Below are 27,541 nucleotides of genomic sequence, written 5' to 3' on the forward strand. Positions count from 1 at the left end.
TTTTTCCTTAGTTCTTTGGTACGAACAGGTTATAATTTAAATCCTCTTCTAGTAGAGTAGCTTAGACTGCCTATTACGCTATGAATGTCTCTCAGTGCTGCCTCTTCCCCAGGAAATACAGCAGAGGCCACAGAGTACAATAGCATTTAATGGTCAGAATCAGTTGTACAGTGTTACAGTCAGCCACAGAAGCTGTGCTGGGGGATAGGACCCAATCCTTCCCACACCAGAAAAAGCAGTACTGGACATGAGCTGGCATGTGGCTGGGCCCATGTCCTTATCCCCAGAGCCTGAGGCGAGACCACCATCTATCATAATACCCTCAGCTACCACTCTAGTCATCAAAGGAGGGGTTTAAACCTCACATGCAAGAACCCCTTGTCCCCAGTGTCAAACGGGATGGGGATGCAAGAGTTACAATTAAGGGGGAGACACTATGTAAGCTGTTAACAGTTCAAAGGGGTATGTATTACCCCTGGTTCTCCATCTCCCAAAGGGGCTCACTTTCCCAGTTTCTTCATCCGTTCATCAATGTTGGCAAAATTCCCCTCAATTGTGGACAGGTTTTCACGCATGGTTATCTGCACCTGGAAAATGACAGAGATGTTTTATTCTGTCAGTTCCAGGTACTTACCTGGATGAGGACATAAAGAAATTACCTTAGGACAAAATGAAACGGAAACAGTTTATCGGTCCCAGAGTAGGGAGGTTATAGCAGCAGTTTTCAAACTACCCTTGGCGTCCCAGGGACCTAGCTCAGTGTCTGCCAAGCAGGCAGGCTCTCAAAAGGGCCAAGAAAGACTGTGTTGAAATAGGGGTTCACTGGTTTAAAATTAGAAAACTGCTCTAGGGGAAGAACATTATACCAAATATATTTTTTCATTTATTTTGATGGTTCTGTAATGCTGGTCTCTCAACTTGAATGCTCCCCCCAGCAGTGCAAACTGTCTCAACAGAAACCAAGGACTCACTATGTGCTGGACACTGCTAAAAGAATGAAGGAAGAAGGTGAGGCTCACTGCTCGCAAATATGAAGTGGCAGAACCAAGCTGGAGCCTAGTTTCTGACTTGAAAGCCCATATTCCTTCCAATGTACTATGCTCAGGAGCACCTGGATGAGCACCTGGGGAGGGTAAAGCTGAGCTAAGACTACAGAGAGAAGGGGTAGGTTTCAGAAGAAAAACATGTTGATTGAATGAACAATTGACTCATGTTATTTAATCTAAGTCCATGTAACTCAGGTAGGTATTTTTCAGAGGGTAAGACAGAAGTTGATAGACTAAGTTATCAAAGGTTCCACAACCACTTAGAAACAGTATGAAGACTCAAACCAAGTCCCTGCCACAAACTATGCTACCAAAGAGGCTCAGACAAAACCCTCAGATGAAGCTGGAGAACCTGGTCTGTGTGTGTGTGCTGAAGGGAGGCAGCAAACCAAAAAAGGAGGGGGTACCTGGGTCAAGAGAGTGGTGTTGTCCTTGAGAGAACTAGCAATCATCTGTTGTGTGGTGTCCAAGTGTGTCAGGAGCTGACCAAAATGCATGGCTATAAAGGAAGAAAAGGTATGGGGGAGATCAGAATGTAAGAAAAGAGGAACGGAAACAGAAGTTGCCCACTTTCCAATTCCTCTAGCACCCTGGCAGCTGGCCTCTCACCTTGCTCATGTAGCTGCTTGATGGTGACAAGTCTCTGCACCAGCTCTGGAAGGGTGGAGGCGATAGGGCTCCAGCGCTGTATGGTTTCATATAACTGGTGCACCTGCAGGGATATGACGGCCCAGGGGGGTTGGCGCAGCTGTCAGTGAAGTACACACTGATGACTTCACTAGGGTGGGGCGAGGTCACCTAGGTGGTGACAGAGCAAAGCATAGCTTTGGCTCTCTCAGCTGGTGGGGGTTTACAAAGACAGGAACCTGACTGCCCTGACTGGTGTGGCTCGGTTGGGTGTTGTCGTGAAAAATTGCCAGATCGATTCCTGGTCAGGGCAGGTGTCTAGGTTGCAGGTTCAGTCCCCAGTCGGGGGCATACCAGAAGCAACCTATCAATGCTTCTCACATCAGTGTTTCTCTTCCTCCCTTCCCCTCTCTCGAAAATATAAAAATAAAAATATAAAGAGACAAGGACCTGAGGTAGAGTGCTCACATCCGTTATCACCAGGATGACTCAGAAAACATAAGGGAGCAGGAAAAGGGTATGAAGATGGAGAAAGGTGTCTTGCTAACCTTGCTTTGTGTATCTGCATCCTCTACAGAAGCTTTATGCTTGGCGATCTCATTCACCTTTCCCAGGACGCTCTGAAAGCACAGATTTTAAGGTTGACAGTAAGTGCATCAAAGGCTTCCAGAGCCCCAAGCTACCTGTAATCCACTTTGTCCTCCACTTAATACCTGTAGCCGAGCCTCCACTTGGTCCAAAACTGCAGGTTCCAGGGTGCTCACCTTTGCCTGCAACAGCTCTACAGTCTCCTGGAGGAGGGGGTTGGGACAAGCTTCTTGAAGGGGAAAGAATCAGACTAGGAAGAGACCACCCCCCGACTCATTCCACTGGGGATAAACATATAGCTATAAAACTCAAAATAATTCTCCAAGCAATCCAACCCCAATATTCCCTTGTAACCCAAACACTCTAGTTCCTTTTACACTCACCGTAAGGCAGGCTCCTTGTAGACCTGCAGAAAGGGGATTCTGGTGGGGAAAAGGAGGAAAAAACTCAGCGGTTCTACTACCCCCATATGATTATCACCTTTTCCCATCATTTCTATTTTGGCTGAAAGCCCACTGGTTCTTCCCATGGTTCTGTGGAATGCTGTGGGTCCCAGGCTGAGGGTACAGGACATGAGAGTCAGACTAAGTATAGGAAAGCACCTGACCTGAGCATCCTGGTCACAGCGCACAGTTGCTTCCAGCTCTGTCAGGCGCTTCTCAAGGTCTGCAATCTAGGGGGAGAAAGGAGGTGAGATTTGCCGTCACACTCCTTCTGCTGCAGTGGGAGGTAAAATCCTGCTATTCTTTGCTTGTCTGACTGCAACTCTCCTGTCCCCTCTTATCTACCACGGAACGCCTTACCAAGGAACATATCCCTACTCACAATCTTAAAATCTTAACTGAAAGGAGATGCTGAGGGAACCATGAAGAATGAGACATCAAGAGGAATCAGAAACATCCCCTTACCGGAACTGACCCCTTGGAGGAAGGCAGGAAGGTCTCTCAGACCACATCTCCTGGACTCCCCCATGCCCCTCGCCCTTCCCCCAATACCACATATACTTACCTTGGCAGCTTGAGAGAACTTGTCCTGCTCAGGCCGAGAATGTAGTTCATAAGTGACAAGGCTGCTATCCGGAGAGGTTCCACTTGTGGTCTTTCCCCCCGAGCCAGCCCCTTTGCTGTTCTTTGTTGCTTCCAGCTGCAGTAGCAGGCGCCTAGGTCAGGAGACCGCATAATAATATCATGACTTCAGGCTGCAGGCCAGCCCAGTCACTCTCATTTCTACCTCACAGTAGTCAGCATTAAGGAAGAGCTAGGCCACCTCTTCCCATAATGGCCCGTTCAATACCTGGCTGGGTCCCTCTATACCCCAATTAGTAATGATTTCCAACCAAGTAGGGCACCCACTTAGCCAGAGCTCCATCGGGGTCCGTAAGGTTGATCGCTGCATCCGGTCCCAACAGCTTCTCCAGGTGGGAAGCAACCAGCTGCTGCTTCAGGGCTGCCAGCTGTTTAGCCAGCACCACGGGGGTGAGCTTCTCCTCAGTGGCTGACTCCTTCACTGTTGTCTGGTATGAAAAGTAGACAGTGAAGTGTGGCAATAGTGAACTAAGGAAAAAAAAAACGCATCAAGATCCAGCTGTGGCTGGAAGTCACCTATAGCACTGAATGTAGATTCGCCTATTTTCTTAAACTGAAAACGTCAGCCCCCTGATCCAGGAACTTAAGGGGGGATATCGTTCTCCTCCTGCTGAGGTCCTCCTCTGCTATATAGGTCACTGCAGAGAGGGGAGAAGAGAGTTTATAGTTACCTTAATTTTCTCAACTTCAGTTGTCAGTTCTTGGACCTCATACAGTAGTCGCTGGTATTTTTGCTGGGGTGTCTCCTTCACCCCCAGACCCTCTCCAAGCTAGAGAGCAAGCACAGAAGGTGATGTTACACCTCCCAGTGACTCAAGAATTTATTCAAACCCTGGGCTTGAACTGTAAGGGTATTATATCAAACTCAGAATACACAACACCCTAGTGAATTAAGATAGCTAGAGGCCTAGAGACTCTCCAGAATGAATGGGGGGGGGGGGGGGATAAAACATTCTCAACTGCATCCCGCTGGGTTCCTTAGGACCCCCAACCAAAGAGAAGCTGTATCCCTTGATCTGTTAGAGAGGATCACTGCACCATTCCCATCAACACACACAACAAACCATCTCATATTCTCCGGATTCATATCCTGTCCTCTTGGTTTTTCCAATACGATCTGAGAAATCTGTCAACAAAAGAAGATGAAATTGAGGGCCCGAACTAGGCCCAAGGCAGCCATGGTCTTAGGTGACAATGGGGGCTTCCAGGAGAGATCTCTAAGAGGGGACCCTTTCCCAAGCAAAAGTCACTGAGGCCTGAAGACAGGCTTTCCCCCACCCAATTTACAGCCCAGTCTCACCAAGTCCCTTTGTCCCCACTCTCTTGTCTTTGAACTTGTCATAGGCAGCATTGGGATTGACAATGATGTGCTCCACACTTGTGCTCGTGAGTTCCTCCTGCAGGAATAGGTAGTTCAGGCCTGGGGCAGGCAGATTCACACTCTAGAACTTCCCCACAAAATCCCCCCAATATTACAAGACTGGCTCCTACTTTCCAAGAGGAAAGAAGGGCAGCCCCATTCCAAGCTGCCGACCCAGGCTTGACCTAGGAAACAAAAGCTTCCTGGTAAAGTTGGAGTCTCAGTTGTATAAATATTAACACCCTGATTCAACTGGGAACAGAGATTACATAGCCTCCCCATTCCCCCACCCTCTCCAACTGGGCCCTCCCAGTTATTTGGCACATGCCATGCATCCAGGGCAAGAAACCAACCTGACCTCTACTAACCTCCCCCTCCCAAAAGCACATTTCCTTGCAGCTGAGGAAATCCATTTTTAAGCTAACCTCCATTCTTGCTGGAGGAAAAGAGGAGGAACAGCAGACTCAAGTTACTAACTCTAAGGATGAATATTAGGACTTTAATATGCTGCTGAAGGGAAGACACCAGCCCTTAGATTAAAAAAAAAAAAAAAAAAAAAAAAAAGGTTGGCCGGCAGAGGGCCTGACCAGAAGCTCTGTTTCCAGGCTGCCATGAAGCCAGGGAATTCAGGGCATAAAGAAAAGAGAAAAGGAATTACTGTATTATTATTTTTTTTAAGGACCTCTCAGAAGCAACAAGCAGAAGCAGTATCTGCTGGCCAAGAATATCTGTGGGCAAGAGCTAGCTATATGTAAGTCCTCAAATGGAGACAGTCCAGGATCTTTTCAAAGAGAAGCTCCAGCACGTTCCCCTTCTCCCTGACCTCTCTGCTGTCTCTCAGGAACTGAAGCTACCCCATAAGCAGGGGACATGGTAAAGGAAGCGAATAAGATTTTACTCTAGAAATTGAGGAAGAAAGGTTCCCTTGTTACTAGGTATCCACTGACTGTTCAGATTCCAATAACTACACCAAGACTGGGCACTTCAGAGCGCATGTCTGTCCTTCCATTCTCAGCAGTCCGATAGCTCTCGCTATATTACTGAAGAAGGGGGGAAGAAGACCCAGGAGTCCTTTTCTTTGGGGGCATGACATCTCCACTTTCTACAGAAGGAAGCCAATGTGAGTCTTCTTTCCTTTAACTGGAATAATGGTTCTCAAGCTTGGCTGCACAATAGAATCACTTAGAAAATGTTAAAACAAACAAAGGCCTGGGTTCACTTCTGTAGATCTGACTTATTGTTCTGGGGTAGGGCCAGGGCACTAGGCCAATTTAAAAGCTACTCAGGTGATCCTAATATTTTAACCTGCAGCCAGGACCAAGAATCTCTGCCTGCGGGTATTTATGGGGGTGGCAGAGGGGGGATGATGATGCTAGAGAGACGTGATGGAGAAAGAGCACCAGACAAACAGTCCTGTCCTTCATCTCTGATCTGCTATTAAAGAAGGAGTCAGTGTGAGTGGTAGCTTTAAAAATAAGGGAGGAGAGGGGGTAAAAAAATCTTTACCTCTTCTTTAGGAAAGTGCTGGGCAGAGGGACAAAAGCTAAAGGTTAAGGGAAAACAAAAGGATTCAATGTTCCATATGCAAGGGCCTGGGGAAAAAACAATTCAGTCCCAAATTATTCTCTCTTTAATCTTTTCTGAAACAGATTCTCAGCAGCCCAATAACTGGGTGTTCTCTAGCCTCTAAAAGCACAGTGTCTGAGGACTCATGCTCAGGGAAGACAACCACCTTCTCTTAATTTCACACTCAATAATATGCCACTCCCCCTTGTGAGACCCCAATCAAAGCCAATGAAGTAAAAATCCATTTTTTAAAAAAAGTCATCTTAAAAAGAAGAATAGGAGGCATAGTCTACAGACCAAGGAAAGAAAATAATTATTGCTACCATTTGTTAAGCCCTTATTATGGGACAGGCACTGTGCAGATAAGAAATTACTTTCTTATTTACTTTCCTAAAAATAGGGATGGGGTAGACTAAAAAAAGGTAAACACCCAAAACATGAGTTTCAGAGGTTCTGGACAGTAACGGGGGTGGACAGCACTTTCATGCCCTGGATCAGGAGGGCTGCCTGCCACTGGCATCCTCGAGGGGCCTCTCTGAGGGTGTGGCCTGGCAGACTCAGGGGGCAGCACTCTTTAGTCGTCCATTCCAATAGTCCACCAGTGTCTCAGAGAGCTGGGGGCAGTGTCATTGCAGTGACTTGTGGGATGACAAAAAGGTTGTCAGCTGAACGGACTGAAGATTCAGTAGAGACAAAGGGACAGAAAAACAACTGTCCATCACAGCACACCCATTAAAAAGCAGATGAAAGGTCAGGCTTCTTACCAGCTCCTTGTGGTTTCCCCAGAGGTGAGAAAATCAAAAGAGTTAAAAGGAAAGGGAGTGGGGAAATGGGAGTGAGGGAGGGGAAAAAAAAGACAAAATTGTTATTAGCAAATTGTCACATGCACTACATGATAGTCTTCAAACACACTTGCACCACAGGGCCCAGGGGAGCCTAACAAAATTTAGGGGTGAAGAAATTTCACCTGGGGTTGTCACATACCCCAAGAGAAAGAAGAGTTTGGGTCCCTTTCCTCTCTGGTGGTGAGGATGTCATGAAGCTTTACCACTAACAACAGCAGTTCAGGATCATCTAAAAACTAGTAGTTAGATGTTGCACACTAGAGGCATGGAATAGGAGAGTGGGGGAAGAGAAGGCTGAGGTAGTGGGGAAGCTGCAGAAATGGCAAAATGTGAAGCAGAGGCTATGGAGATTCTGAGGACGTGAAGCTCACTGAGGGTCCATAATTTATGGGTGGGAGTTCATAGCTTAAGTCGTCCTGTCTCCCGGTTTCTCTAGTTTTGAAGAATTAGACATTTGGATGGCAGAATCAGTCACAATAAGGGTGCTACTGTGGGTGGTCTGGTACGATTTTAGGTTCAGCAGAAAAAAATGTATCAGGTACAGATGGTACGTTTAGGGGAAAATTGGGTTGGCCAAAAAGTCCGTTTAGTTTTTTCCATAAAATAAAAGACACATTTTTCGCCCTGGCTGGTATAGCTCAGTGGATTGAGTGCTGGCCTGTGAACCAAAGGGTCGCTGGTTCAATTCCCAGTCAGGGCACATGCCTGGGTTGCGGGCCAGGTCCCCAGCAGTGGGCATGCAAGAGGCAACCACATATTGAGGTTTTTCTCCCTCTCTTCCTCCCTCCCTTCTCCTCTCTCTAAAAATAAATAAAATCTTAAAAAAATAAAAAAGAAACTGGCTATCATAAAGAGTAACTTTGTATTTATGAAAAAAGACACATTTTTCATTTTCACCAATAACTTTATTGATTTGGATATTTGGAGTATGTCGGCTATCTCCCACTATTGGCTTCTAGTGGGTAGAGGCCAGGGGTGCTGCTTATCATCTTCCAATGTGTGAGAGAGCCCCACAGCAAGGAATTATCTGGCCAAAATGTCAACAGTACCATAAAACTTTGCAAGCCACTTTTGACATGTTCGATCAGTCACAGCACCTTGTCCATATACTGCACAAATCTTTTTTTTGTTTCAGTTGCATTTTTACCTTTCTTAAAATAAGAAAGCATAATATACCAGAAATGCTGCCTATTATGTTCCATCTTCAATATTAAAATGGCTGCACAAAAATTCACCAATTTTGATAAGTTTTCTTAAAATGCACACTGGTATGACAGCTATCACAACACAATCTAACACAATTGTTCTGAAGTTAAATACAACTAAGCACTACTAGAGCCACTGTACAGAAAAAACTAAACGAACTTTTAGCTAACCCAATATGAAGCACCTAATTGCAGCCCCATTCTCATTCTCTGCTGTCAGAGGAGAGACAAGGGCAAATCCCGGGCCCTTGTGTAGTCTGTTTGAATCCATCTTGAGTGGGGGTGATTCACACTGCAGCTCTGAGGGATCCAGAGCAGTTCTGCCATGATATGCTAGCACAGAGTGAAGAGGACACCAAGAGTCACAGCAACCAGCCCATGTGCAGACCATGTTTCTTCAACCCTCTATTTACAAGATTCAAGGGGCTGGAGGGTAGACAAAGGGGAAAGGTGGGAGTTTTTCACAGAGGCCTTGTTTTAGTCCAGGCCACACAGACAAAAATCCCACACCCAAGCAAGACCAGTAAAGAACTGCCAGGAAAGGAAATCCAGCTGTACACCCTGCCTCTCCAGGAGCTCTACTTATGGACAGACAGAAGTGTGGAGGATCAAGTGCTTCCTGCTCCAGAGATTTCAGCTAAATATACCTGATTCTCAACCTCCCCATTCCCTCTGGGATGCCAGGGTCCACCCTAGCCAACACTTCCTCTCTCAGCTCACGTTAGAGGTGGACCTGGGTCCTGTGGTCTAGGCAGGGATGTCTCTGCAGAGGGTGTGTATGCACTCACAGGTGCACACACGCAAACACAAGAGGGGAAGCACACACACTACTTTTCTCTTACTTGCCCCACCAAACTAAAACCAACTTGGGAGAAACTCCAACAGAAGGAGAAGAACAACAGGCCATAAGTTCAAGTTCAAATCATGAAGAACAATCAGAATGGGGGAGGACAGAAAATCAAAGAAAAGGTAAAGTGGCATATTAGTTTGTAAATTGTATATACCACCTCCAGATCTGTCCTATGGGTGGGTTGGGGGAATGATAAGTGATGAAATTTTAGGCATGTTCCTGTAACCTGGAATAGTAACAGTCACCATGGAAACCTACTACACCCAGCCACCTTGACTGGAAAATTGAAGTGCCCTGATCCCCGGTGCTAGCTTATCTGGTACATGATTCCCAGTCCCTCTCACTAATGGACTCCCAGACTCCCCCGGCCTGTTTCATTACATGGCTGTGCCTCAGAGGCAAAACCTGAGGTTCTAGATCAGACAGAGGAAGAGGCCACTGCTGCTCTGAGCCTTGTTCAGGCTCTATGCCAACACTGCAACCACAAGGACTTTGGAACCATGATAACAAGGAGGATAGATAGTACTGCAGAATAAAACTGTCCAGGATGGACCAACGTAGTGCTGACCAACCATCCATTTCTAAAGGAGGGGTACAGAAACACAAAGACTCATGGAAGCACAAATATCCCAAGTTTTTACCTTAAAATGAGCATATAACACCCATCTTCAATCCTATTTACCATTCTCTAAAGGTTTAGCATAGGAGAATATTAAAATGAGTTTTCCCCCAGGCATAACTCACATATAGCTAAGAAGTGAGGACTGTGGCTATTGCCCTTGTTTCCACCCCTGTCTGCAGTAGCTAACAGTCATTCCTTTTCTCGTAACTCCATTTCAGTCTGAGAACAGCAACCACCTTCTAACTCTAGCCCCTAAATGCCTTATTTCCCAAAGCATTTCTAGCCTCCATGTTTCTATCCCATCCTCCATTAGACAGTTTTATTCTACAGACCTCACAATGATTCATGGATCATCGTTGTGCTTCTAAACCTTGATTTTTGATCTTTAATCATAATGCCAGTAGGCCCCTTAGTGATCTAACTAGGGACTCATTAGAATTTAAATCAGCTACAACAATAGCACAGCGACAGAGCATTGCATGCGAGATGGCAGATGAAAAAAAACATGCAGAGAAGAAGCATTGAATGGTCTTACTTGTGCAAACTAGTGTCCAGGCAAGGTGGTGAGGAGGGAGGATGGGGGAAGCATTAGGAAAAACTCAGGTAAGTTCAAGTGCGCCAACAATCGATGAACACAATCAAGCATATTCTATGATATCCCAAACTGTAAGGAAGAGAACTTACTATTTGTCATTTCAAGCTGGTGGAGTGTCCAGCAGTACCTACCCCTTGAAGAACTGAAGCCTCTGCCAGAGCCCCACCGAACTATGGCAGATCATTTTCCCCCCTTTCACATGGCATTCAGAACAGTCATGACATAAAGGGAGAAACCAAATCCTACTTTAGCAAGGTTTTCTAAATTTACTCCCTCTGCTCCAGCAGTTCAAAAGCCATGAGCAGAATGCCTCACAGGCCCAAGGCAGACTATGGACTCAGGGAGGATGATATTCCAGTTGGGAATTAGCTTTCTGAACAAGACATTTTTTAAAAGCCTCTAAACAAGCCCATCACCCCAAAACACCCAGGAGTGTCTGAAATGCAGATAGGAGGTCCTCCTAGACTGAGGACAAAAGGGCTTGCCTGCACATTTTTCTGGCCCATTCATTTTAGAATATTTTACTTCCTGCTAAAACCATTTTAAAGGGATAGTAGGAAACTCAGGATCATCTTTACCAAAATTAAAACCTTTTACTACTTTCCTTCCCCATCCTCCCCACTATGGGAATCAAAAACCTTTTACGTTTAAGTTAAACTAGCAATTATGATCTTTACGGGATATTAGAGGATATTATTTCCTCTGGCAGCCCCATTTCTTCCACAGTGGAGCAAACGGAGGAGGGAGGTTAAAAGGAAGGGTCAACACTTTTTGACTATCCCTTAAAATAAAAGTCTGGAGACCCACCCAACATGTTCCATAAGAAACTGGTCATATTGGTTGTCTCCATGGAAGGGAACTGACTGGTGGCTGACGATGGGAAGAGAAACTTTTGTTCTATGTGCATATATTAACTATTCTAAAAACCAATAAAATTAAAGTTGAAAATAACCTGGAGACTAAGGCAGAGCATGCTGTTGCCAGGGGTTAAGAAGATGACTGAGAACCTCATGGTTCAGTCACAATAGTGGTGATGTGTGCTGTCACCTGTGCTAGGTCTTAAGAGGGAAGGCGAGAAAGGGATAGGCTGCTAGTGAGAACCCAAGACTCATGGACATGAGGTTTCTGGATTGTCTAAGTACAACCCATTGCTCCTCAAGTTGCACATTTACGTCAGTAGTAAGAGCTGTTGGCAGAACCATTACTCAGCTGACTTCCTGAAAGCTGGCCTCCTAAAGCCCATAGGGACATGCAGGGGCCAGAGACATTAGCTGACATCAGGAAACACCTCAGCGGAAATATCTCAGGACCCAACCCCCTACCAAGGCTCCTGTAGCAGCTGAAGGTCTCCCCACTGCACTCACTCCTCCCCAGTGGGAGTCATTTAGGTGAGCCTTAAGTGATGGAGTATTCGCCATCCAGAGCCTATACACTTCTATACAGGCATCTTGGCAATATGCCAGAGGAAAGAACACTTCTGGTATCCTCTCCCCATCAGATGCTACTCTGCTCAGTCTCAGCAGGGAGAAACATCCAACCATTCAGGTTCTTCCATCTCCCCTGGGCATGGGTGTCATCTTCTTTTTATTAAGAGATATCCCATTACCTTCAAAAGGAAAATTACAATGTATTTTTTGGATTGGAAAGGGGACTGCTATGGTACTACCTGTTGGTATCATAGTCAGGGACAAAGGGACAAAGTTTCATTCATTTTCTCACCATGAAGGCTTGACGTTTTACAGGCAGAGGCCTAGGCCAGAGCTGAGCAGTATCTGAACTGTGGCATTAAGAGTGAAATCCTCAGCATATACATTCCTGCCCTGTGAGATCAGAGACAGCTTCCTAATAAAACACCTCTTGTAGTGACAGGCGCACACCTAGTTGCTTGAGCAATGATGACATCTGCATTATCTCCAGATACTTGGGCCTGGGGAACAGACTGGCATGCCAGCAAGTACAGAAGCCACAAGGAACATACCACTAAGAGAGGGGACAGGGAACGTATCACGACAGAGTAGGAACCACTTCCACATGGAGGAAATCAAATTAGGAATAAGTGAGTACGCCAAGCCATACATAATAAGCCAGCAACCAGCATTCTCCAGAACTAACGAGCCCCACAGACATAGCCACAGGACTTACAGACACACATACTGAGCCTGTTCCCACTGACTCTTGGTCACAACTTTATTGAGCTCTCACACCATCCATGTGACCCTAGCCCAGCTCTCTTTGGAAATAACACAACCTAAAACACATCCTGTAAGACAGGGTAACAGATCTTTGATTCCTTTGGCACTTACATCAGAATTTTTACTATGTTGAGTTCCATTTACTCAATTTTGTTTTTCGTTCTGTGTTTCCTATATGTATCCTAACTCCACCTAACCTTTGAGGTCAGGGACATTTCTTCCTATGCATTGCACAAAAAAAAAAAAAAAAATCAACACAGAATAACCATATTTGATAAACAATGCCAAGTGGTCCCCTCATTAAAATGTGTCCAAAGTTAATTTCTTCCTCCTCAGAGTTCTCCTTGGATTTGAAAGTGATGCCAGGGCCTCTCCTCTGCTGATATCACAGATTTATGTTCTTCCTCAAATTTGTTTTGCTCTGTCCAGGTCCCTTATCTTTCTAAAGTCCCCAAACCATTTTCTTACTCTTTACCCAACAGATACTGGATAGTCATAAAAGAGCATTCTTCTCCACTTCAAAGTCTAGTTCTTGGTAGGATACTAATGAACACATACTGAGTGAAGTATTTTATGAAAACTGGAAGGCCTGGGCTTAACTTCACGCAGTTTGTAAAAGCTCAGGCTTCGTGATTCAATACCGTGGGCCAGCACCCAGGGGCCTAAATCAGTAGCCCCAAACCTAACTATTTTGAGCTATTTCAAAGGCCAACAATCAGGTTTGGTTGGTTGGAATTCCACTGACCTGACTCTCTTTACTAGTATTGTTTATTGGTAGCTGCGAGCCCACCAAGGCCTTGCAACCTACACACCACCCAGGCTGGGTTGGCATACCCGCTTATTGCTGTGGCTCCCCAGAAAAGAGAAAGGGCCTGCCTAGGGGAGAGAGGTCAGAGTCCAGAGGAGTCCTGAGGCATCACATAGTCTTACCGCATCAAACTCCGCTTGGTCATCCTCAGGTAGGTCGCTGGTTTCATAAACATCTGGCTCGTTTCTGGCCTGCAGGTAAAAGCAGTGACCACCCAACCTCATTACCCAGCTTCCACCAACACCCCTGACCCTATTCCATTTGAACAAGTTAACAAAGAAGGCAGGCTATGATGCCAGCATTCTGTCCCTTCTCTTCTACCTACCCAGTTAACTGCACTTCAGTTCCCATGTCTTAGAGGGATAGGAATGACAGTAGGGACAACTGGGGCTTGATGGTAAATGATGAGTGTAAGAGATGACAAAGATGTTGCTCTGAATCTGAAGGGGGATGAGTCCTTGGCAATCATTATGTCAGAAGCAGGGGAAGGGCTATCCTCGAATCAGGTCCTGTACACCACTACCCTGGCACAAGGGCTGCGAGTGACTCAGGACCTTAGTACCCAGAATGCAAGCAGGGCAGCACAAAAGAGGGTACATGTCGGCACGTGCCAGGTGGTGAAAGGGGTTGGGAAGGGGCACTCCCAGGAGAACAGAGTTATCTATTCAGCACAAGGGTTCTGCCAAGGTAACCCCTTCCTTTGCAGGACGTAGGCCATCATCACTAAGTGGGCTGGTATGTGTGTTGGGGTGGGGATAGGGAGCTTATGGGAAGATTTGGGGGAACATAAGTGGTGTTGACGTGGATGATGGAAACACTCGGGCACAAGTGGTAAGGGCCTCGAGACGATTTCTGGGCCGAGAAACCGGCGACTGCCGGAAGAGGGGCCTGGTAGGCCGTCCCACAGACTGGCCCAGTCGGATCGGAGGAGTCCAGTATATGCTGCGGCCCTCCCCGGGGCGAGCGGTGGGAGCCCCGGGGGCGGAGGAGGGGCTGCAGGCGGGAGGGGTCAGGTTGATGCCTGTTGGGGGTCCTTAGGAAGTCAGGGGCGCGGTCCTGGGGAGCCGAGGCCGGCCCTGTACTCACAATGCCGGGAAGGTCGGCGTATTTAGGGTCCGCCATGGCGGCGGCGAGGCGGGGTTGGGGGCCCGGTGCTCGGGTAGGGGAGAGGTTGAGTCCGGGTCCCGGGTTAAGGCGGCGGCCAAGGGAGCGGCGGAGGAGGCGGAGGAGCAGGAAGTCTCGCGACAGCAGTAGCACAGGAGAAGGATAAAGCAACTATCGCGAGACCAGTGCACTACCACACCCCTGTAAGAGGCAGGGGTTGGAGAGAACTAGGCCAGAGAATGAGGTGATGGCGGGGGAACGCTAACTAGGATTGTGGGATATGTAGTCTTGGCCGGCCGGGGCTTGGGCCGGGGACGACAATGACGTCCCTGAGAAGTTATTTCATGCAACCTATTTTCTTTAATTTTTACATCAAGTCTGTGAAAGAGGTTTTATAATTCCTGTTTTTCAGATAAGTTAATTTGGGCCCTCAGAAATTAAATGATTAGATATAAATACCACAACTAGTCATGCTGTGGCACAACCAAGACTCCAAAAACAAGTAAACTTTAATAAAGGCTTAGTCTTATTAGGAATGACCACGTTAAATAATCTTCTCAATTTAGGGCTGTCATAAAATACAGGATGCCTAGTTAAATTTGAATCTCAAATAATAACTAATACGATGTTTTGTATAAGGAGGTCCACATCATATTTGGGACTAATATCACCAAAAATATTCGTTTTTTTTAAATGTGAAATTCAAATTTAACTGGTTATCCTGTTTTTGTCTTCAAATCTGGCAGTCCTATCTCAAGTTCATAAATAGCTAAGTGATGGCTCTAAATCTGAACACCCTCTGTGCTCATAACCACGTCACTGTTTTCAGACTTTTGTATTTGACAGTTCAATAAAATTAAAACAACAACGTCTTGCAAGGACAGACATAGTATTGGCTACCTTTTCATTTTGCAAAGTACATTAAAAGAAAGAAAAGCTACTATTTGCTATTGCCATCATTTAAGAACATACTCTCAAAATAGAGGACAGTCCTTTGAAACTTAAATCCTGCTTTATGAAAAACCACACCATGTGTTTGTTTTGCCTGGGCTGCTTACCCATAAACTTCTGTCTCTGACCAATGACCTTCTATGGACTAGCATTTTGAAACTTCTTCACAAACAGATGCCACCCTGGAGTTCCTGAGGGCCTGAGGTTGGGATGTTTCCCAGGATGTACCCCTAAGCTTGCAGGATGCTGCAAAACTTAGAAATGATGACAGACCAAGTACCTGGATAAATGCCTATTTTCCTGAGTTTGAAACTCATTGTCATTCTACGCATGCTCCCTTGGCTCCTCCCCAAGCCCCTATGCCTCTTTCTCCATAGTCCTATTGCTTTCCTATCCAGTTCCTTATGATGAACCCTTTTCCTTCAGTTTCCTTAAGATTCAAGGTAGGTTAGAGGTATAGGCCCAATCTGGGAAACTCCCCCCTTCAGTTGGGTTCTCAGTGGTTAGGCCTTGTCTGGCCAGGCCATCATTCTCTCCCCTTTTCTCATAGTGTCTAAGTGACCTTAGACAATTGGTAGGCAGAACCTCCATCCCCTCCTCCCTTCTTCCTTACCCTGCTCCTCCCCTTGGCCTAGAGCCTCAAATCCTGCAGTCTAACTCTGTTGGCCAGCAGAGGCCTGTGATGTGGAGAAAAATCAATTTGGCCAGCTTCTAGATGGTTCTTCTCAGAGGCTGCAGCAGAAGTCTGACCTAAGGACAGGAAGGACAAGGAATCTCCAGGCTTTTTTTTTTTTTTTTTTTTTTTTTTTTTTGCCCAGGAAGAGAGAGAAATGGAAGCAAGGCCTGAGAAAGGGTCTACCATATTAGGACTCTATCCAATAATAACTGGAACAGGAAACACACTCACACTGGCACCTAAATCTGCCTAAAACCCAAATGCAGATGTCTGCCCTAGACGTCTACTCTTAAAGTCCCTATGGCCTTACCTATCCCATCATTACCCCTCCTTCAACTATTTTCTGACTCCCTTTCTCTTGAGAAAGTTACTGCGGCTTGCTTTCATCCCAGGCCCAACCTATGAGGCAAAAATGAAAATCTTATCTGCTTTTGAATTCTGATGACCCAAAATGGGAGTTTGTCTTCTTTCAAACTGAGGACCTGGCATGCATGTTGGGGACATAGTAGACTGCACCTCTGGATGTAGGGGAGAAGGGAATAGCCAAACCTCTCCTGAAACTCCTCTCTGAAAAAGTGAGACCGGGACAACCACCTCTATAGGGACATCGGCAGCTGCCCTTGAAGGTTGAGTGTGTTGGGAATCCGTGCAAGGAGCGTGTGGACAGGGAATGAGAAGTATGCTCTCAATTTGGAGAGAGGATTGTGATAGCGGTGGAGGATTCTCTGGAGTATAGAGGGTGGAAGTGCTGTTGATTCTCTTCCCCAGACTACAGGCTCACCGCGGACCCCTTATTCCTTCCAGAGGGGTGCAGTCTGAAGGAGGGACCGACAGGTCAGGGATGCGGGTGATGGGGGGGCTGGGATGCACTGAGTGATTTGCGTGGGGACGGGGTGAGGGCAAGTTTATTTTCGGGAGTTAGAAGTGGGGAGAGGAGGCAAGAAGGGAGGAAAGACGCTTCCTTTCAATGGTGGATGTGGAGCGGCAAGTCCCCCGCGAGGGAAGCCCCGCCCCGCTCCTCGGTCGCCGCCCCGCCCAGGCCCGCAGCGCGGCGCTGCAGCGCGAGGGGCGGAGAGGCAGAGCGCCGGGAGAGCACCAGACGCCCAGGTCGCCCGCATCCAGCTGCCGCAGGAGAAAGGTAGCGCTCCCCGGCCCTGCTCCTCAGCCTTCATCCGAGCGCCCACAGAGACCGAGCACTTGGCTTCCGCTGAGCTCCCGCCTTCGGAGCACACACCACTTCTGCCGTCCAAGAAGTGCCCAGCTCGACGCCAGCGACCACCATGACGGAGACCAACAACGAATGCAGCATCAAGGTGCTCTGCCGATTTCGGCCCCTGAACCAGGCCGAGATTCTGCGGGGAGACAAATTCATCCCCATTTTCCAAGGGGACGACAGCGTCGTTATTGGGGTGAGTGCCGCTCCAGAAGGGAATTTCAGGGAGGGGGAAGGAGGTTGAATCTTACCCCCGCCGAGCCTTAGCCCCTGCCTGCCACTCTGCGCCCCCTCGTCCCCTCCTCGCTGTTCATCCTCCATCCTTTTCGCCGCATCCCCTGCATCAGGATGGCTGGGTGTGGTCTGGCCAGGCCCGCGGCCAAGTCTCCGCAGACTGGGAGAGGGCTGCTTCCCTAGGATCCAGTCATCCAACTCCCCTTTGCTGCCCTCTGCAGCGTCCCCACCCCTTACATATAGTCGAGTGTTTTCCTGATGTTTTCCATCTCCCCTAGAGAAAGCGCATCTTCCCTTTGTTATTGGCTCTCATCTCTACCCCCACCTTCCAGGAAGGGAGGAGTAAGACTAGTGGATGGGCTAGACCTGAGGTGGACAGTCCAGGATCTCTGGAGACACAAAAGAGAATGAGCTCTAGGACCAAACCCGCCATCTCCCCCTGAAATAGTTGCAGCCTGGACTTAGAGGGAAGGCACAGGTCTGATGAAGGATTTTTCGTGGAAGAAATACATTGATGCCACACCTAGTTTTGGGGGGAGCCTCTGGGACTTTAAGGAAATGTCTGCTGTTCCCTCCCAGGTACAGTAGGAAGAGGATTTCAAACCCACCCAACTCCCCCTAACAAATAAAAATAATCAGGCCCTGAGATCCTAACAAGTAGTTGCTTATTCATCCTTTCTCTTGATCCAATAAAAAGTAACAGCCACCTCTACTTCATAATGACAGCCCCTACCCATGGAGTAGATCTTATGAAGAAGAACTAATATTTACTAATATGTACTCATTACTCTACATCTGTTATTTAATCCTTAAAACAACAATCTGAAGTAGGTATTAATAATATCCATTTTACAGATGAGGAAATTGAGGCCCAAAGAAGTTGAATGACTTTCTCAAGGTCACACTGTGAATTCATGGATGCAAACCTAAGTCTGTGACCTCAAAGCTCATGTCTTTTCCTCTATGTCACATTGCCCCCACAGATTTCTGTCCTTTATCTGTGATGGCCCAAAGGAGATTCCTAGGGAACTCCTTACCCATCTCTCCTTCCCTAGGTTGGTAAGGATTGTCAAGCTAAGGAGTGAAAAGATTGGGGTGGATGGAGTCCATAGGGCTTGAGGGGTGCTGGGCCAGGAAACTAGCCAGTTTGAGAAGGGAGTGGCACGTATGAGGACAGTCCTCAAGGTCAGGAGCACTATTTCAGTATTTTTTGATGCACACAGTGCTTGGCATAAGGCATGCTTATTAAAGGAATGAAGGAAAGAAGGGGAGGGAGCCTGGGCCTTCTGAATGAGTGAGAATGGGACTTTGAGTGAACATACCTTAGGAAGAGACCTGCTTACATGTCCTGTTCCCAAGGGCCTCAGTCTGTCACCACACTGAGTTCTCTTGCCCACACCGTGAACTCAAATGGGTGTTGGTGCATTGTGTGTGCTCATGAATGTGTGTTTGCCACATGAGAGGGCCCTGCCTCTTTCTGTCTCAGGGACCTTAGGCCTTGCAGTCTGGTCAGTGGATCAACCTTTGGGGTCTCCTCTCTGAATAGTCTGGACAGCAGGCATTAGCTATGAGAGTTGGAGCTTGAGGTCCCTCTGAGATATAAGGGCTGAGAAAAAGGAGGGAGGTGATTATGGGGGAGCAAATCCACGAAAGATTTATGCCTTTAACCCTAGCTTCCTTTGCGGTAGGTTTTTCAAGTGTAAAACAACTCCTCTAGACTCTGCGCTGTTCAACCTGGGTTGGTGAGCATGAGGCATGGGGTGTTATTGGGAGGAGTGGTGGTACGGATCTGTCCAATTCATGCAGCTAAACAGGAGAGACACAGTGGACGGTGGGAAAGGAGGAGAGATGAGGAGAGGCCCAGTGCCCCCTGCCAGTTCAGATTCTATCTTAGCTCCATAGTTGGCCCTTACCTGTCTGTTTTGCCTGTTATTTGTACAGCTGTACCTTTGTCTTGCTCTATATCTTCCATCACCCTAGCCCTTCCTGCCAATTTCTCCAAGATACATGCTTATGGGGGGCCATTTTGTCTCAGGCAGCAGCATCCTTGGAGCTTGTCTTCTCAGCCTTACTATTCGTTTGTCATTCAGGAGGATGAGGGCTAATAGGATAAGTGATTTTTGAGGAGACCCTTGAGGGTCCCAAAAAGAGAAGGAAATAGCCTACCCCCTTTTCTCTTTCCTCCTTTAGCTCCCTTTGAGACTCAGTGTGTGGGAAACTCTCTGAGGAGGTAATGAAGGAAGCTGCTTCAAGATGTGAGGGAAGGTGAGGGAAGAGTGAAAGTGGGAGAGAGTGATCTCTCTACACCCAGGCCCTGCTCCTTTCTCTAACAGCTCTCTTCTCTGCCTCTGCAGCAGTGTGACTAGCTCTGGGCTTCAGACCCCCTAATTTTCATGGGCTTTTTATGCTTGGCAAAGGGTAGGAGAATAAACTGAAGGGACAACTCTGTGAGCCTTATCTTTCCCTCACTCCCCTGACTTGTCTCAGGAATCTGGGGGATGGGGCTTTGCCAAAGTAATGGCCTGAGTGTTAGTAGAAGGGTGTCTAGGTCACTGCCTGTGTGTGCTGTGTATTGTTTGGCTCTTTGTGTCACTCAGAATCCAATGTAACTCTTTCATCAGACCCATTTAAGTGTCTCTCTTTTTTGGTCTGGGTGTCCTGGGGCCTACTGTCTGTGTTGCTACATCTATACCAGATGTTGGAAGGGTGACAGTAAAGAAACACACACACACACACACACACACACACACACACTTTCTTCTGTGTTTCCCTCCCTCCCTCTCTCTGTCCCTCTTTCTGTCCCTTGTTCCCTCCCTCCTTCCCTCCTTCATTCAAGTATCCACTAAATTCCACCTCCCTCAGGTCTCCCAGTGGGTAGACCTCCCTCAGGTCTCCTTAAGTGGGTTCTTAAGGAGTCAAAACCCCAGAACCATCAAATACCTCAAGCTAGGTTGGGACCTTCAGGATTATTGGAGCAGAGTCAGTATTGTTTGGGGTGGCTGGGATTCCTTTGATATCTGAAGACAGGGACCAGGTAATCCTCCCCTTAGCTTTGGGGGAGTCTTATAAAGGAAAATGGAGAGGGGAGGTAATGTTCACTGTGGCCAATGTCTCTCCAGCATTACCATGGCAACGATCCCCAGGGGTGTCACCATGGAAATCAGGGCTGGTGCTGGGAAGTTCATCCTCTACCAAGCACTTTACTGAGGGTTGAAAGGTTGGTCATCTTTGGACCCTAATTGTAGGCTGTCTCATTAGCTTTAGTCAGTACACAAAATGGAAAACTACAGAAAGATGCCAGGGGACACAAAGGGATGAGGAGACAAGCAGGAGGCTTGGAATAGGGTTAAAAGACAGCAGAGTCCTGGGCTTCGAGACTGAAGAGAGGCTCTCTGGAGATGGCTGTGAGGAGCGCTTAGACTGCTGTCAGTGGGACAGATAGTGGGTCTTGGGGACAGTTCTCCACAGAGGAGGGTCTCCCTGAGTGTTTTTACTTTCTCAGGTTTTCCATTCTCTGACATTATACCAGCTCACGGGGTCTTGGATAACTGGAGGTAGAGATGGTGAGGCAGGTGCCTTAAAGAGGATGGGTCAGAGAACTGCATACTTCTGAAAATGCCATTGTGATTGGAAAAGGGAGGGACAAAGAACTTAAGTTCTGTCTGGAAACATTAAGAGAAATTTCCAAGTTGTGGAAGAGGGATATACGGGAGAGGGTAAGGAAAAGCCATGATATAGATCTGACACTGTGTTGGCTTCAGGTCGCTTTGGTGAGTCTGGAATCAGATTGCTTGGGTTTGAAACTGTGCTCTACCGTGTCTCAGCTGAGTGACTATAGAGAAGCTACCTTACTTCTCTTCTGTTTCTGCATCTATAAAGTAGAATAATAAATGTACCTACCTTCTAGGATTGCTGTGAGCATTAAATGAGATTAATGCATGTAAATGGCTTAGCAGAGTGACAGGTACATAATAAACTCCCAATAAGAGTTAGATGCTATTATTATTTAATATATGCCATCTCCCCACAAACTAGCCTTTGGCACAATTAGGAAGTGGTTAACATTTTCCCCTCTTACTGGTTGTTTCATCCAGCATCCAGGTCCATAGTATCTTCTTGCTCTCTTCCTCAATCAATATCTGTTCAACAAATATTTATGAAAACCAGCCTATGGACCAAGGATTGTATTTGAGGGAATTTAGAAGGAATCCCTGTTTTCAAGAATCTCTTGATTTACATAGTGGTCCGGCTTCCAAGTGGTCTGGGCAGAGGTTTGGGAAGGGGCATTAGAAATGGTTTTTGTGACTTCTGGTCAAGATGGCAGCATAGGCAGACATGGCTTGCCTCTTCACACAACCACATCAAAATTACAACTAAAATGTAGAACAGCCATCACTCAGAACTGTCGGAATTCTCGTTGAATGAAGTTCAATCACTATGGAATTAAAGAAACCTCATCCATCCAGACCAGTAGGAGGGGCGTGGTCGTGGAATGGACTGGCTCCACACCCATGTGTGGTGGATAAAAAATTGAGAGGGATATTTCGGGAGCAAGGAGTCCCAGCCCCATACCATGCCCACCAACCCAGGGTTCCAGTGCCAGGAAGATAAGTCCCCACAATTTCTGGTTCTGAAAACCAGCGGGGATTGAGTCTGTGGAGAAATTTCTGGAGCCCCAAGCAGTTCCTCTTAAAGAACCCACACAAGGACCCACCTGCTCAGACTGACTCTCTCTGAGCTCCAGCACCAGGGTAGCAGCTTGAAAGGCACGAGTAGTATACAGAAAGAAACTGAAGTTTCTGGCATCAAGGCAAGCAGAGGCTATTGTCCCCTTTCTAAACCCTCCCCTCACAGAACCAGCCTGCTGGTACCATACCTGAGCCTCCATCAACCTGGCTAACATTGTTTGTCCTGCCTTGGAGATCCCCAGAGACTCCACCCCACCCAACTTAAGGACCCACCTGAGCTGCTGTTCTATATTGATGGCTGGTCTTTGCTCATGTTTCACAGCTTCCTAAATCCTATCAAATAAGCAACAGCTGTCTTGAGTGAGCCTCAGGCCCCACACTATAACAACTAGCTTAGATTCACAGCTTGGCTTAGTCTGGGAATCTCCAAGCCCAGCACAAGTAGCAGCCATCTCAGATTGCTTTATAGCTCAGGCAGTGTGCACCAGAGAAAATACAGGTCGGGGCTGACCTTGGCCTGCAGTACCAGGGAAACCCCAGGGCCAGTGCACCCAGTGGACAGCTCTACACCACGTCAGAGCACCACCACCCTGCCCCTGCAGAGCTGATACTCTAAGGAGGGCAGAGATTGGTGGTCAGTGGTCACAGCCAGTCCTTGGAGCTGACTGGCCTGGGTAAATCCCTCCCATTGATTTGCCAACATCTCCCAAGGCTTAACTATAAGAGGAGGGTGTGCTCAGCCCACACAAAGGGCGAACCTCGAGTACCCAGCTCAGCTGATCGGGGAGGGTGTGCCACTGGACCCTACAGGACACCTATTCGTTAAGCCACACTACCAGACATGGAGTCAAGGCAGCTCTATCTAATACATAAAAACAAACACAGGGAGGCTGCCAAAATGGGGAGACAAACATGTCCCAAATGAAAAAAACAGAATTAAAAGTCCAGAAAAAGGGCGGAATGAAATGGAGATAAGCGATCTATCAGATGCAGAGTTCAAAACACTGGTTATGAGGATGCTCAAGGAACTTAGCGAGGACCTCAACAGCATAAAAAAACACCCAGTCAGAAACGAAGGATACACTAATTGAAATAAAGAACAATGTACAGGGAAACAACAGTAGAGTGGAGGAAGCCGAGAATCAAGTCAATGATTTGGAACATAAGGAAGCAAAAACAATCAGAACAACAAGTAGAAAAAAGAATCCAAAAAAATGAGGATAGCACAAGCAGCCTCTGGGACAACTTCAAGAGGTTCAACATTTGCATCATAGAGGTGCCAGAGGAGAAGAGAAAGAGCAAGAAGTTGGAAATCTATTTGAAAAAACAGTGAAAGAAAACTTCCCTAATTTGGTGAAGGAAATGGACATGCAAGTCCAGGAAGCACAGAGAATCCCAAACAAGATGGACGCAAATAGGCCCACCCCAAGACATATCATAATTAAAATGCCAAAGGTTAAAGATAAAGAGAGATCTTAAAAGCAGCAAGAGAAAAGAAGGTAGTTACCTGTAGGGGACTTCCCATAAGATTGTCAGCTGATTTCTCAAAAGAAACTTTGCAGGTTAAAAGGGATTGGCAAGAAATAGTCAAAGTCAAGAAAAGCAGAGACCTATAGCCAAGATGGCTGTATCCAGCAAAGCTAGCATTTAGAATCGAAGGACAGATAAAGAGCCTCCCAGACAAGAAAAAACTAAAGGAGTTCATCATCACCAAACCATTATTATATGAAATGTTAAGGGGACCTATTTAAGAAAAAGGATAAGATCAAAACTATAAATAATAAAATGGCAAAAAATACATATCAACAGTTGAATCTGAAAAACAAACTAAGCAAACATGAAGGACAGAGACAGCATCATGGATACAGAGACTGTTTTGATGTTTACCAGATGGGAGGGGGGTAGGGGAGAATGGGTGAAGAGGTGAGAGGATTAAGAAATACAAATAGGTAATTACAGAATAGCCACGGGGATGTAAAGTACAGTATGGGAAATGAAGTAGCCGAAGAATTTATACGCATGACCCATGGACATGAAGAATGGTGTGGGGATTGCCTGAGGGAGTGGGGGGTGCTGGGTGGAGGGGGGCAAATGGGCAAAAATTGGGGCAACTGTAATAGCATAATCAATAAAATATAAATTTTAAAAATATTTTAAAAAGAAATGACTTTTACTAACTGTACATATGCCCCCTCAGATTCTGACAAGAAAGTCCCCGCGACATACTACAGTCTGACTCAAAGTAATTGGGTGCCAATTACTTTAAGAGATGTAAATAATGGTGATGTGACTAGTCTAAAGGCAGAAAAAACAGAAAACCACTGGTCTAGTTATTCTTATAAAAAGGTCTGATGAAATGAATTTATCCTGTGTATAATTAATAGAAAATTAAAAGAAACTTACACTTTAACAGAAATAAAAACCTTAAGATAAAGAAGTGAAGAGCTAGCCTTGGAACATACGGGCCCAGGTAAGACGAGGAAAGTGGGAACAGGCCTTCCCAGAACTCTGAAATTATAATCCGTGGCTTTCCCTGCTCATGAGATTATGAAGTGCACCCATTTCTACTTCCTAGAGATCTTTTATCCTCACAGTACTGAGAATGCCACCCCTCCTCCCCCTCTGGCTTCTTTCTTCTTTTTCACATATGCTGAGGAAAAGGGGGTTCCTCAGGCATTAAATGCCTTCAGCACTTGGAGAGCGCCTTCCATTTTAATATGGAATCTTTTAACTGGGAATGAGAGAGAGACAGAGAATATGAGAATGAATGTGTGTGTATGTGCATGTGTGTCGTGCCTTTGTTCCCAGAAGGGAAGGTGGGGGCAAGGTTGGCTTGAGAGTGACAGTCAGTCCCCTTTGGCTGCAGGCCTGGCTTCAAGAAGTGTGGATAGACATCACTGGCGAAGAGGTGAGAATCATTGGTCTGTGATAAACGTGATTTGTTTCTACTTCTTAGTTAGTGGATGGAAGAAACATTGAATTATATTACAATTTAGGAATCAAGGTTCAATTAAAAAGAAAAAAAAGATATTACCACTGAGGAGGAGAAGCATCAATGCCACTTTAAAGCTGTTTATTGTAACATGATTTTATTCTATGTAATAAGGATTTTATTCTTCCTAATGAAGTGTAATTACAAACTACAGATAAAAAGGATGGAAAATTCACAAAAGCCCTAGGAATAACCCAAAAATTCACTCAAACCTTTAAAAAAACAAGGTAGATTTTTCTTCAATGATATTAAATATAATCTGATTACCACACTAATATATTTTAATTGTTGACAAAGCCAAAAACAAAGAAAAGCAGAATGAAGAAACTAAACATCAGTCAAATGCCTCCTCCCCAAACAGTGTTAACAATTGGATATATTTTCTAAGTGGTTTTTTTCATATATACGTATATTAATTTTGGTATCATAAACTATTGTTTCATAACCTATTTTTTTCAGTAACAAAATGTGACTATTTTACTATCATCAAATATTTTAATAATTTTATTTTTTGGAATCTTTAATTTTTGAATGTCTTACATGAACATGTGACAAAATTCAAATAATATAAAATGAAAAGGAAACCTCCTTCCTACCCCTCTCTCCTGGCCACCAGTTTTTGGGAATCCTTCTAAAAGCATACTATACATTTATGGGCAGATACATATACAAATACATGTACTTTTTTTTAAACACAAAGGGTTGCCTATTATACGTACTATTCTGTACCTTCCTTTTTTCCCCCTTAACATGAGTCTCCAAGATCCTATTATATCAGCACATAAAGAGCTATCTCATACTTTTAGATAACTTTTTAACATTTGTGTAATTTGTTGTAGGGATATGCCATTGATTTACCTTGTTATCCTAATGGGTTGTCCTAATCATTTACTATTACAAACAAATAAATGAACTTGTATATATGATTTTTGCATATGTACAGTAGTCCCTTTTTTAAATTTATTTTTTATTTATTGATTTTGAGAGAGAGATAGAAACATCAATTTGTTGTTCCATTTATGCATTCATTAGTTGATTCTTTTTTAAAATTTTATTTATTTAGTATTTATTTACTTTTAGAGAGAGGGGAAAGGAGCAAGAAAGAGAGGGAGAGAAACATCAATGCAAGAGATACATGGGTTGGTTGCCTCTTGCACTGGGGGACCTGGCCTGCAACCCAGGCATGCGCCCTGGCTCAGAATTGAACTGGTGACCTTTTGGTTCACAGGCTGGCACTCAGTCCACTGAGCCACATCAGCAGGGCTCACTGGTTGATTCTTTATGTGTCCTCACGAGGGATTGAACCCACAACCTTGATGTATTGGGATAATGCTCTAACCAACTGAATTGCCTGGACAGTATTTCTGTAGAATCAATTTTTAGAAGTGGAGGTTGTAAGGTGTATGCATTTAAAAATTTAAGAGTGAGCCCTGGCTGGGTGGCTCAGTTGGTTGGAGCATCATCCCATATACCAAAAAGGTTGCAGGTTCCATTCCCTGTCAGGACACATACTCAGATTCTAGGTTCGATCCCCGGTTGAGGCACGTACAGGAGACAACCAATCGATATCTTTTTCTCTCCTTCCTCTAAATCAGTAAACATATTCTTGGGTGAGGATTAAAAAAATATTTTTAACAGCTATTTCCAAATTGCCTTTCATAGAGTTGGCCCCAATTTATATATACTCTCACCAATACAGTGCGTCATTGAACTATTTTATTTTGACCACTTTGATAGGTTAAAATTGTATTTCATAGTCTTAATATGCATTTTTCTTATTAACAATGAGGTTGTGCATCCATTCATATTTTAAGAGCCATTATAGCATTATTTTATGGTGTTATATTTCATGATAGCATTTATGGAGGTTTCTATACTGTGAGTACACATCTTATGCAAACAGCTGGATGAATTTTATAACATATTTTGACATTCATGTAACCATTACCCAGATTGAGATCTAGAGCATTCCTGTCACCCCTGAAACATTCCCTGTGCCTCCTCCCTGTCAACATGACTCCCAGGCAACCGCTGTGTTGACTTCTATCACTACAGATAAGTTTTGTCCATTCTTGAATTTCATGTAAAGGGAATAATACAGTATGTGCTCTTTGTGTTTACGTTCACTAAAAAATAAATTCACTCAATTTATTTTTGAGATTTATTGATGTTCTAGTATGACATCATTTTACATAGCAGCAAAGAATAAAATATACGTACATGCCATAAATCCATCAATTTCTTATGTAAACCAGTCCCCCTAAATATTACTCTTTGAATTGCCTTATATTTCT

At 45.5% G+C, this 27,541-nt stretch overlaps 2 protein-coding genes across 2 annotated transcripts in view; one reads left to right on the plus strand and one right to left on the minus strand.

Moving 5' to 3' along the window:
• Positions 1-117: 117 nt before the first annotated feature.
• Positions 118-14,651, minus strand: DCTN2 (dynactin subunit 2). Its single transcript, XM_054579996.1, has 14 exons — positions 14,476-14,651; positions 13,512-13,580; positions 4,647-4,743; positions 4,411-4,472; positions 4,018-4,116; positions 3,614-3,774; positions 3,270-3,420; positions 2,869-2,934; positions 2,645-2,683; positions 2,387-2,464; positions 2,222-2,293; positions 1,656-1,758; positions 1,454-1,545; positions 118-587 (listed from the first exon to the last, which is right to left on the minus strand). The coding sequence occupies exons 1-14, from the start codon at positions 14,509-14,511 to the stop codon at positions 501-503; spliced, it is 1,212 nt and encodes a 403-aa protein (XP_054435971.1). The 5' UTR covers positions 14,512-14,651; the 3' UTR covers positions 118-500.
• A 2,556-nt stretch (positions 14,652-17,207) lies between these two features.
• The window catches only part of KIF5A (kinesin family member 5A), a 31,230-nt gene continuing 20,896 nt past the window's right edge, over positions 17,208-27,541 (plus strand). Inside the window, exon 1 of the mRNA XM_054579997.1 lies at positions 17,208-17,529. Coding sequence (XP_054435972.1) covers positions 17,401-17,529 — 129 coding nt within the window. The 5' untranslated portion in view covers positions 17,208-17,400. The remainder of the gene's footprint in view (positions 17,530-27,541) is intronic.

The sequence above is a fragment of the Pteronotus mesoamericanus genome, unplaced genomic scaffold, assembly GCF_021234165.1.
Source record: "Pteronotus mesoamericanus isolate MK-2021 breed Mesoamerican mustached bat unplaced genomic scaffold, CSHL_Meso_final contig_56, whole genome shotgun sequence".
In the NCBI taxonomy this organism is placed as follows: Eukaryota; Metazoa; Chordata; class Mammalia; order Chiroptera; family Mormoopidae; genus Pteronotus; species Pteronotus mesoamericanus.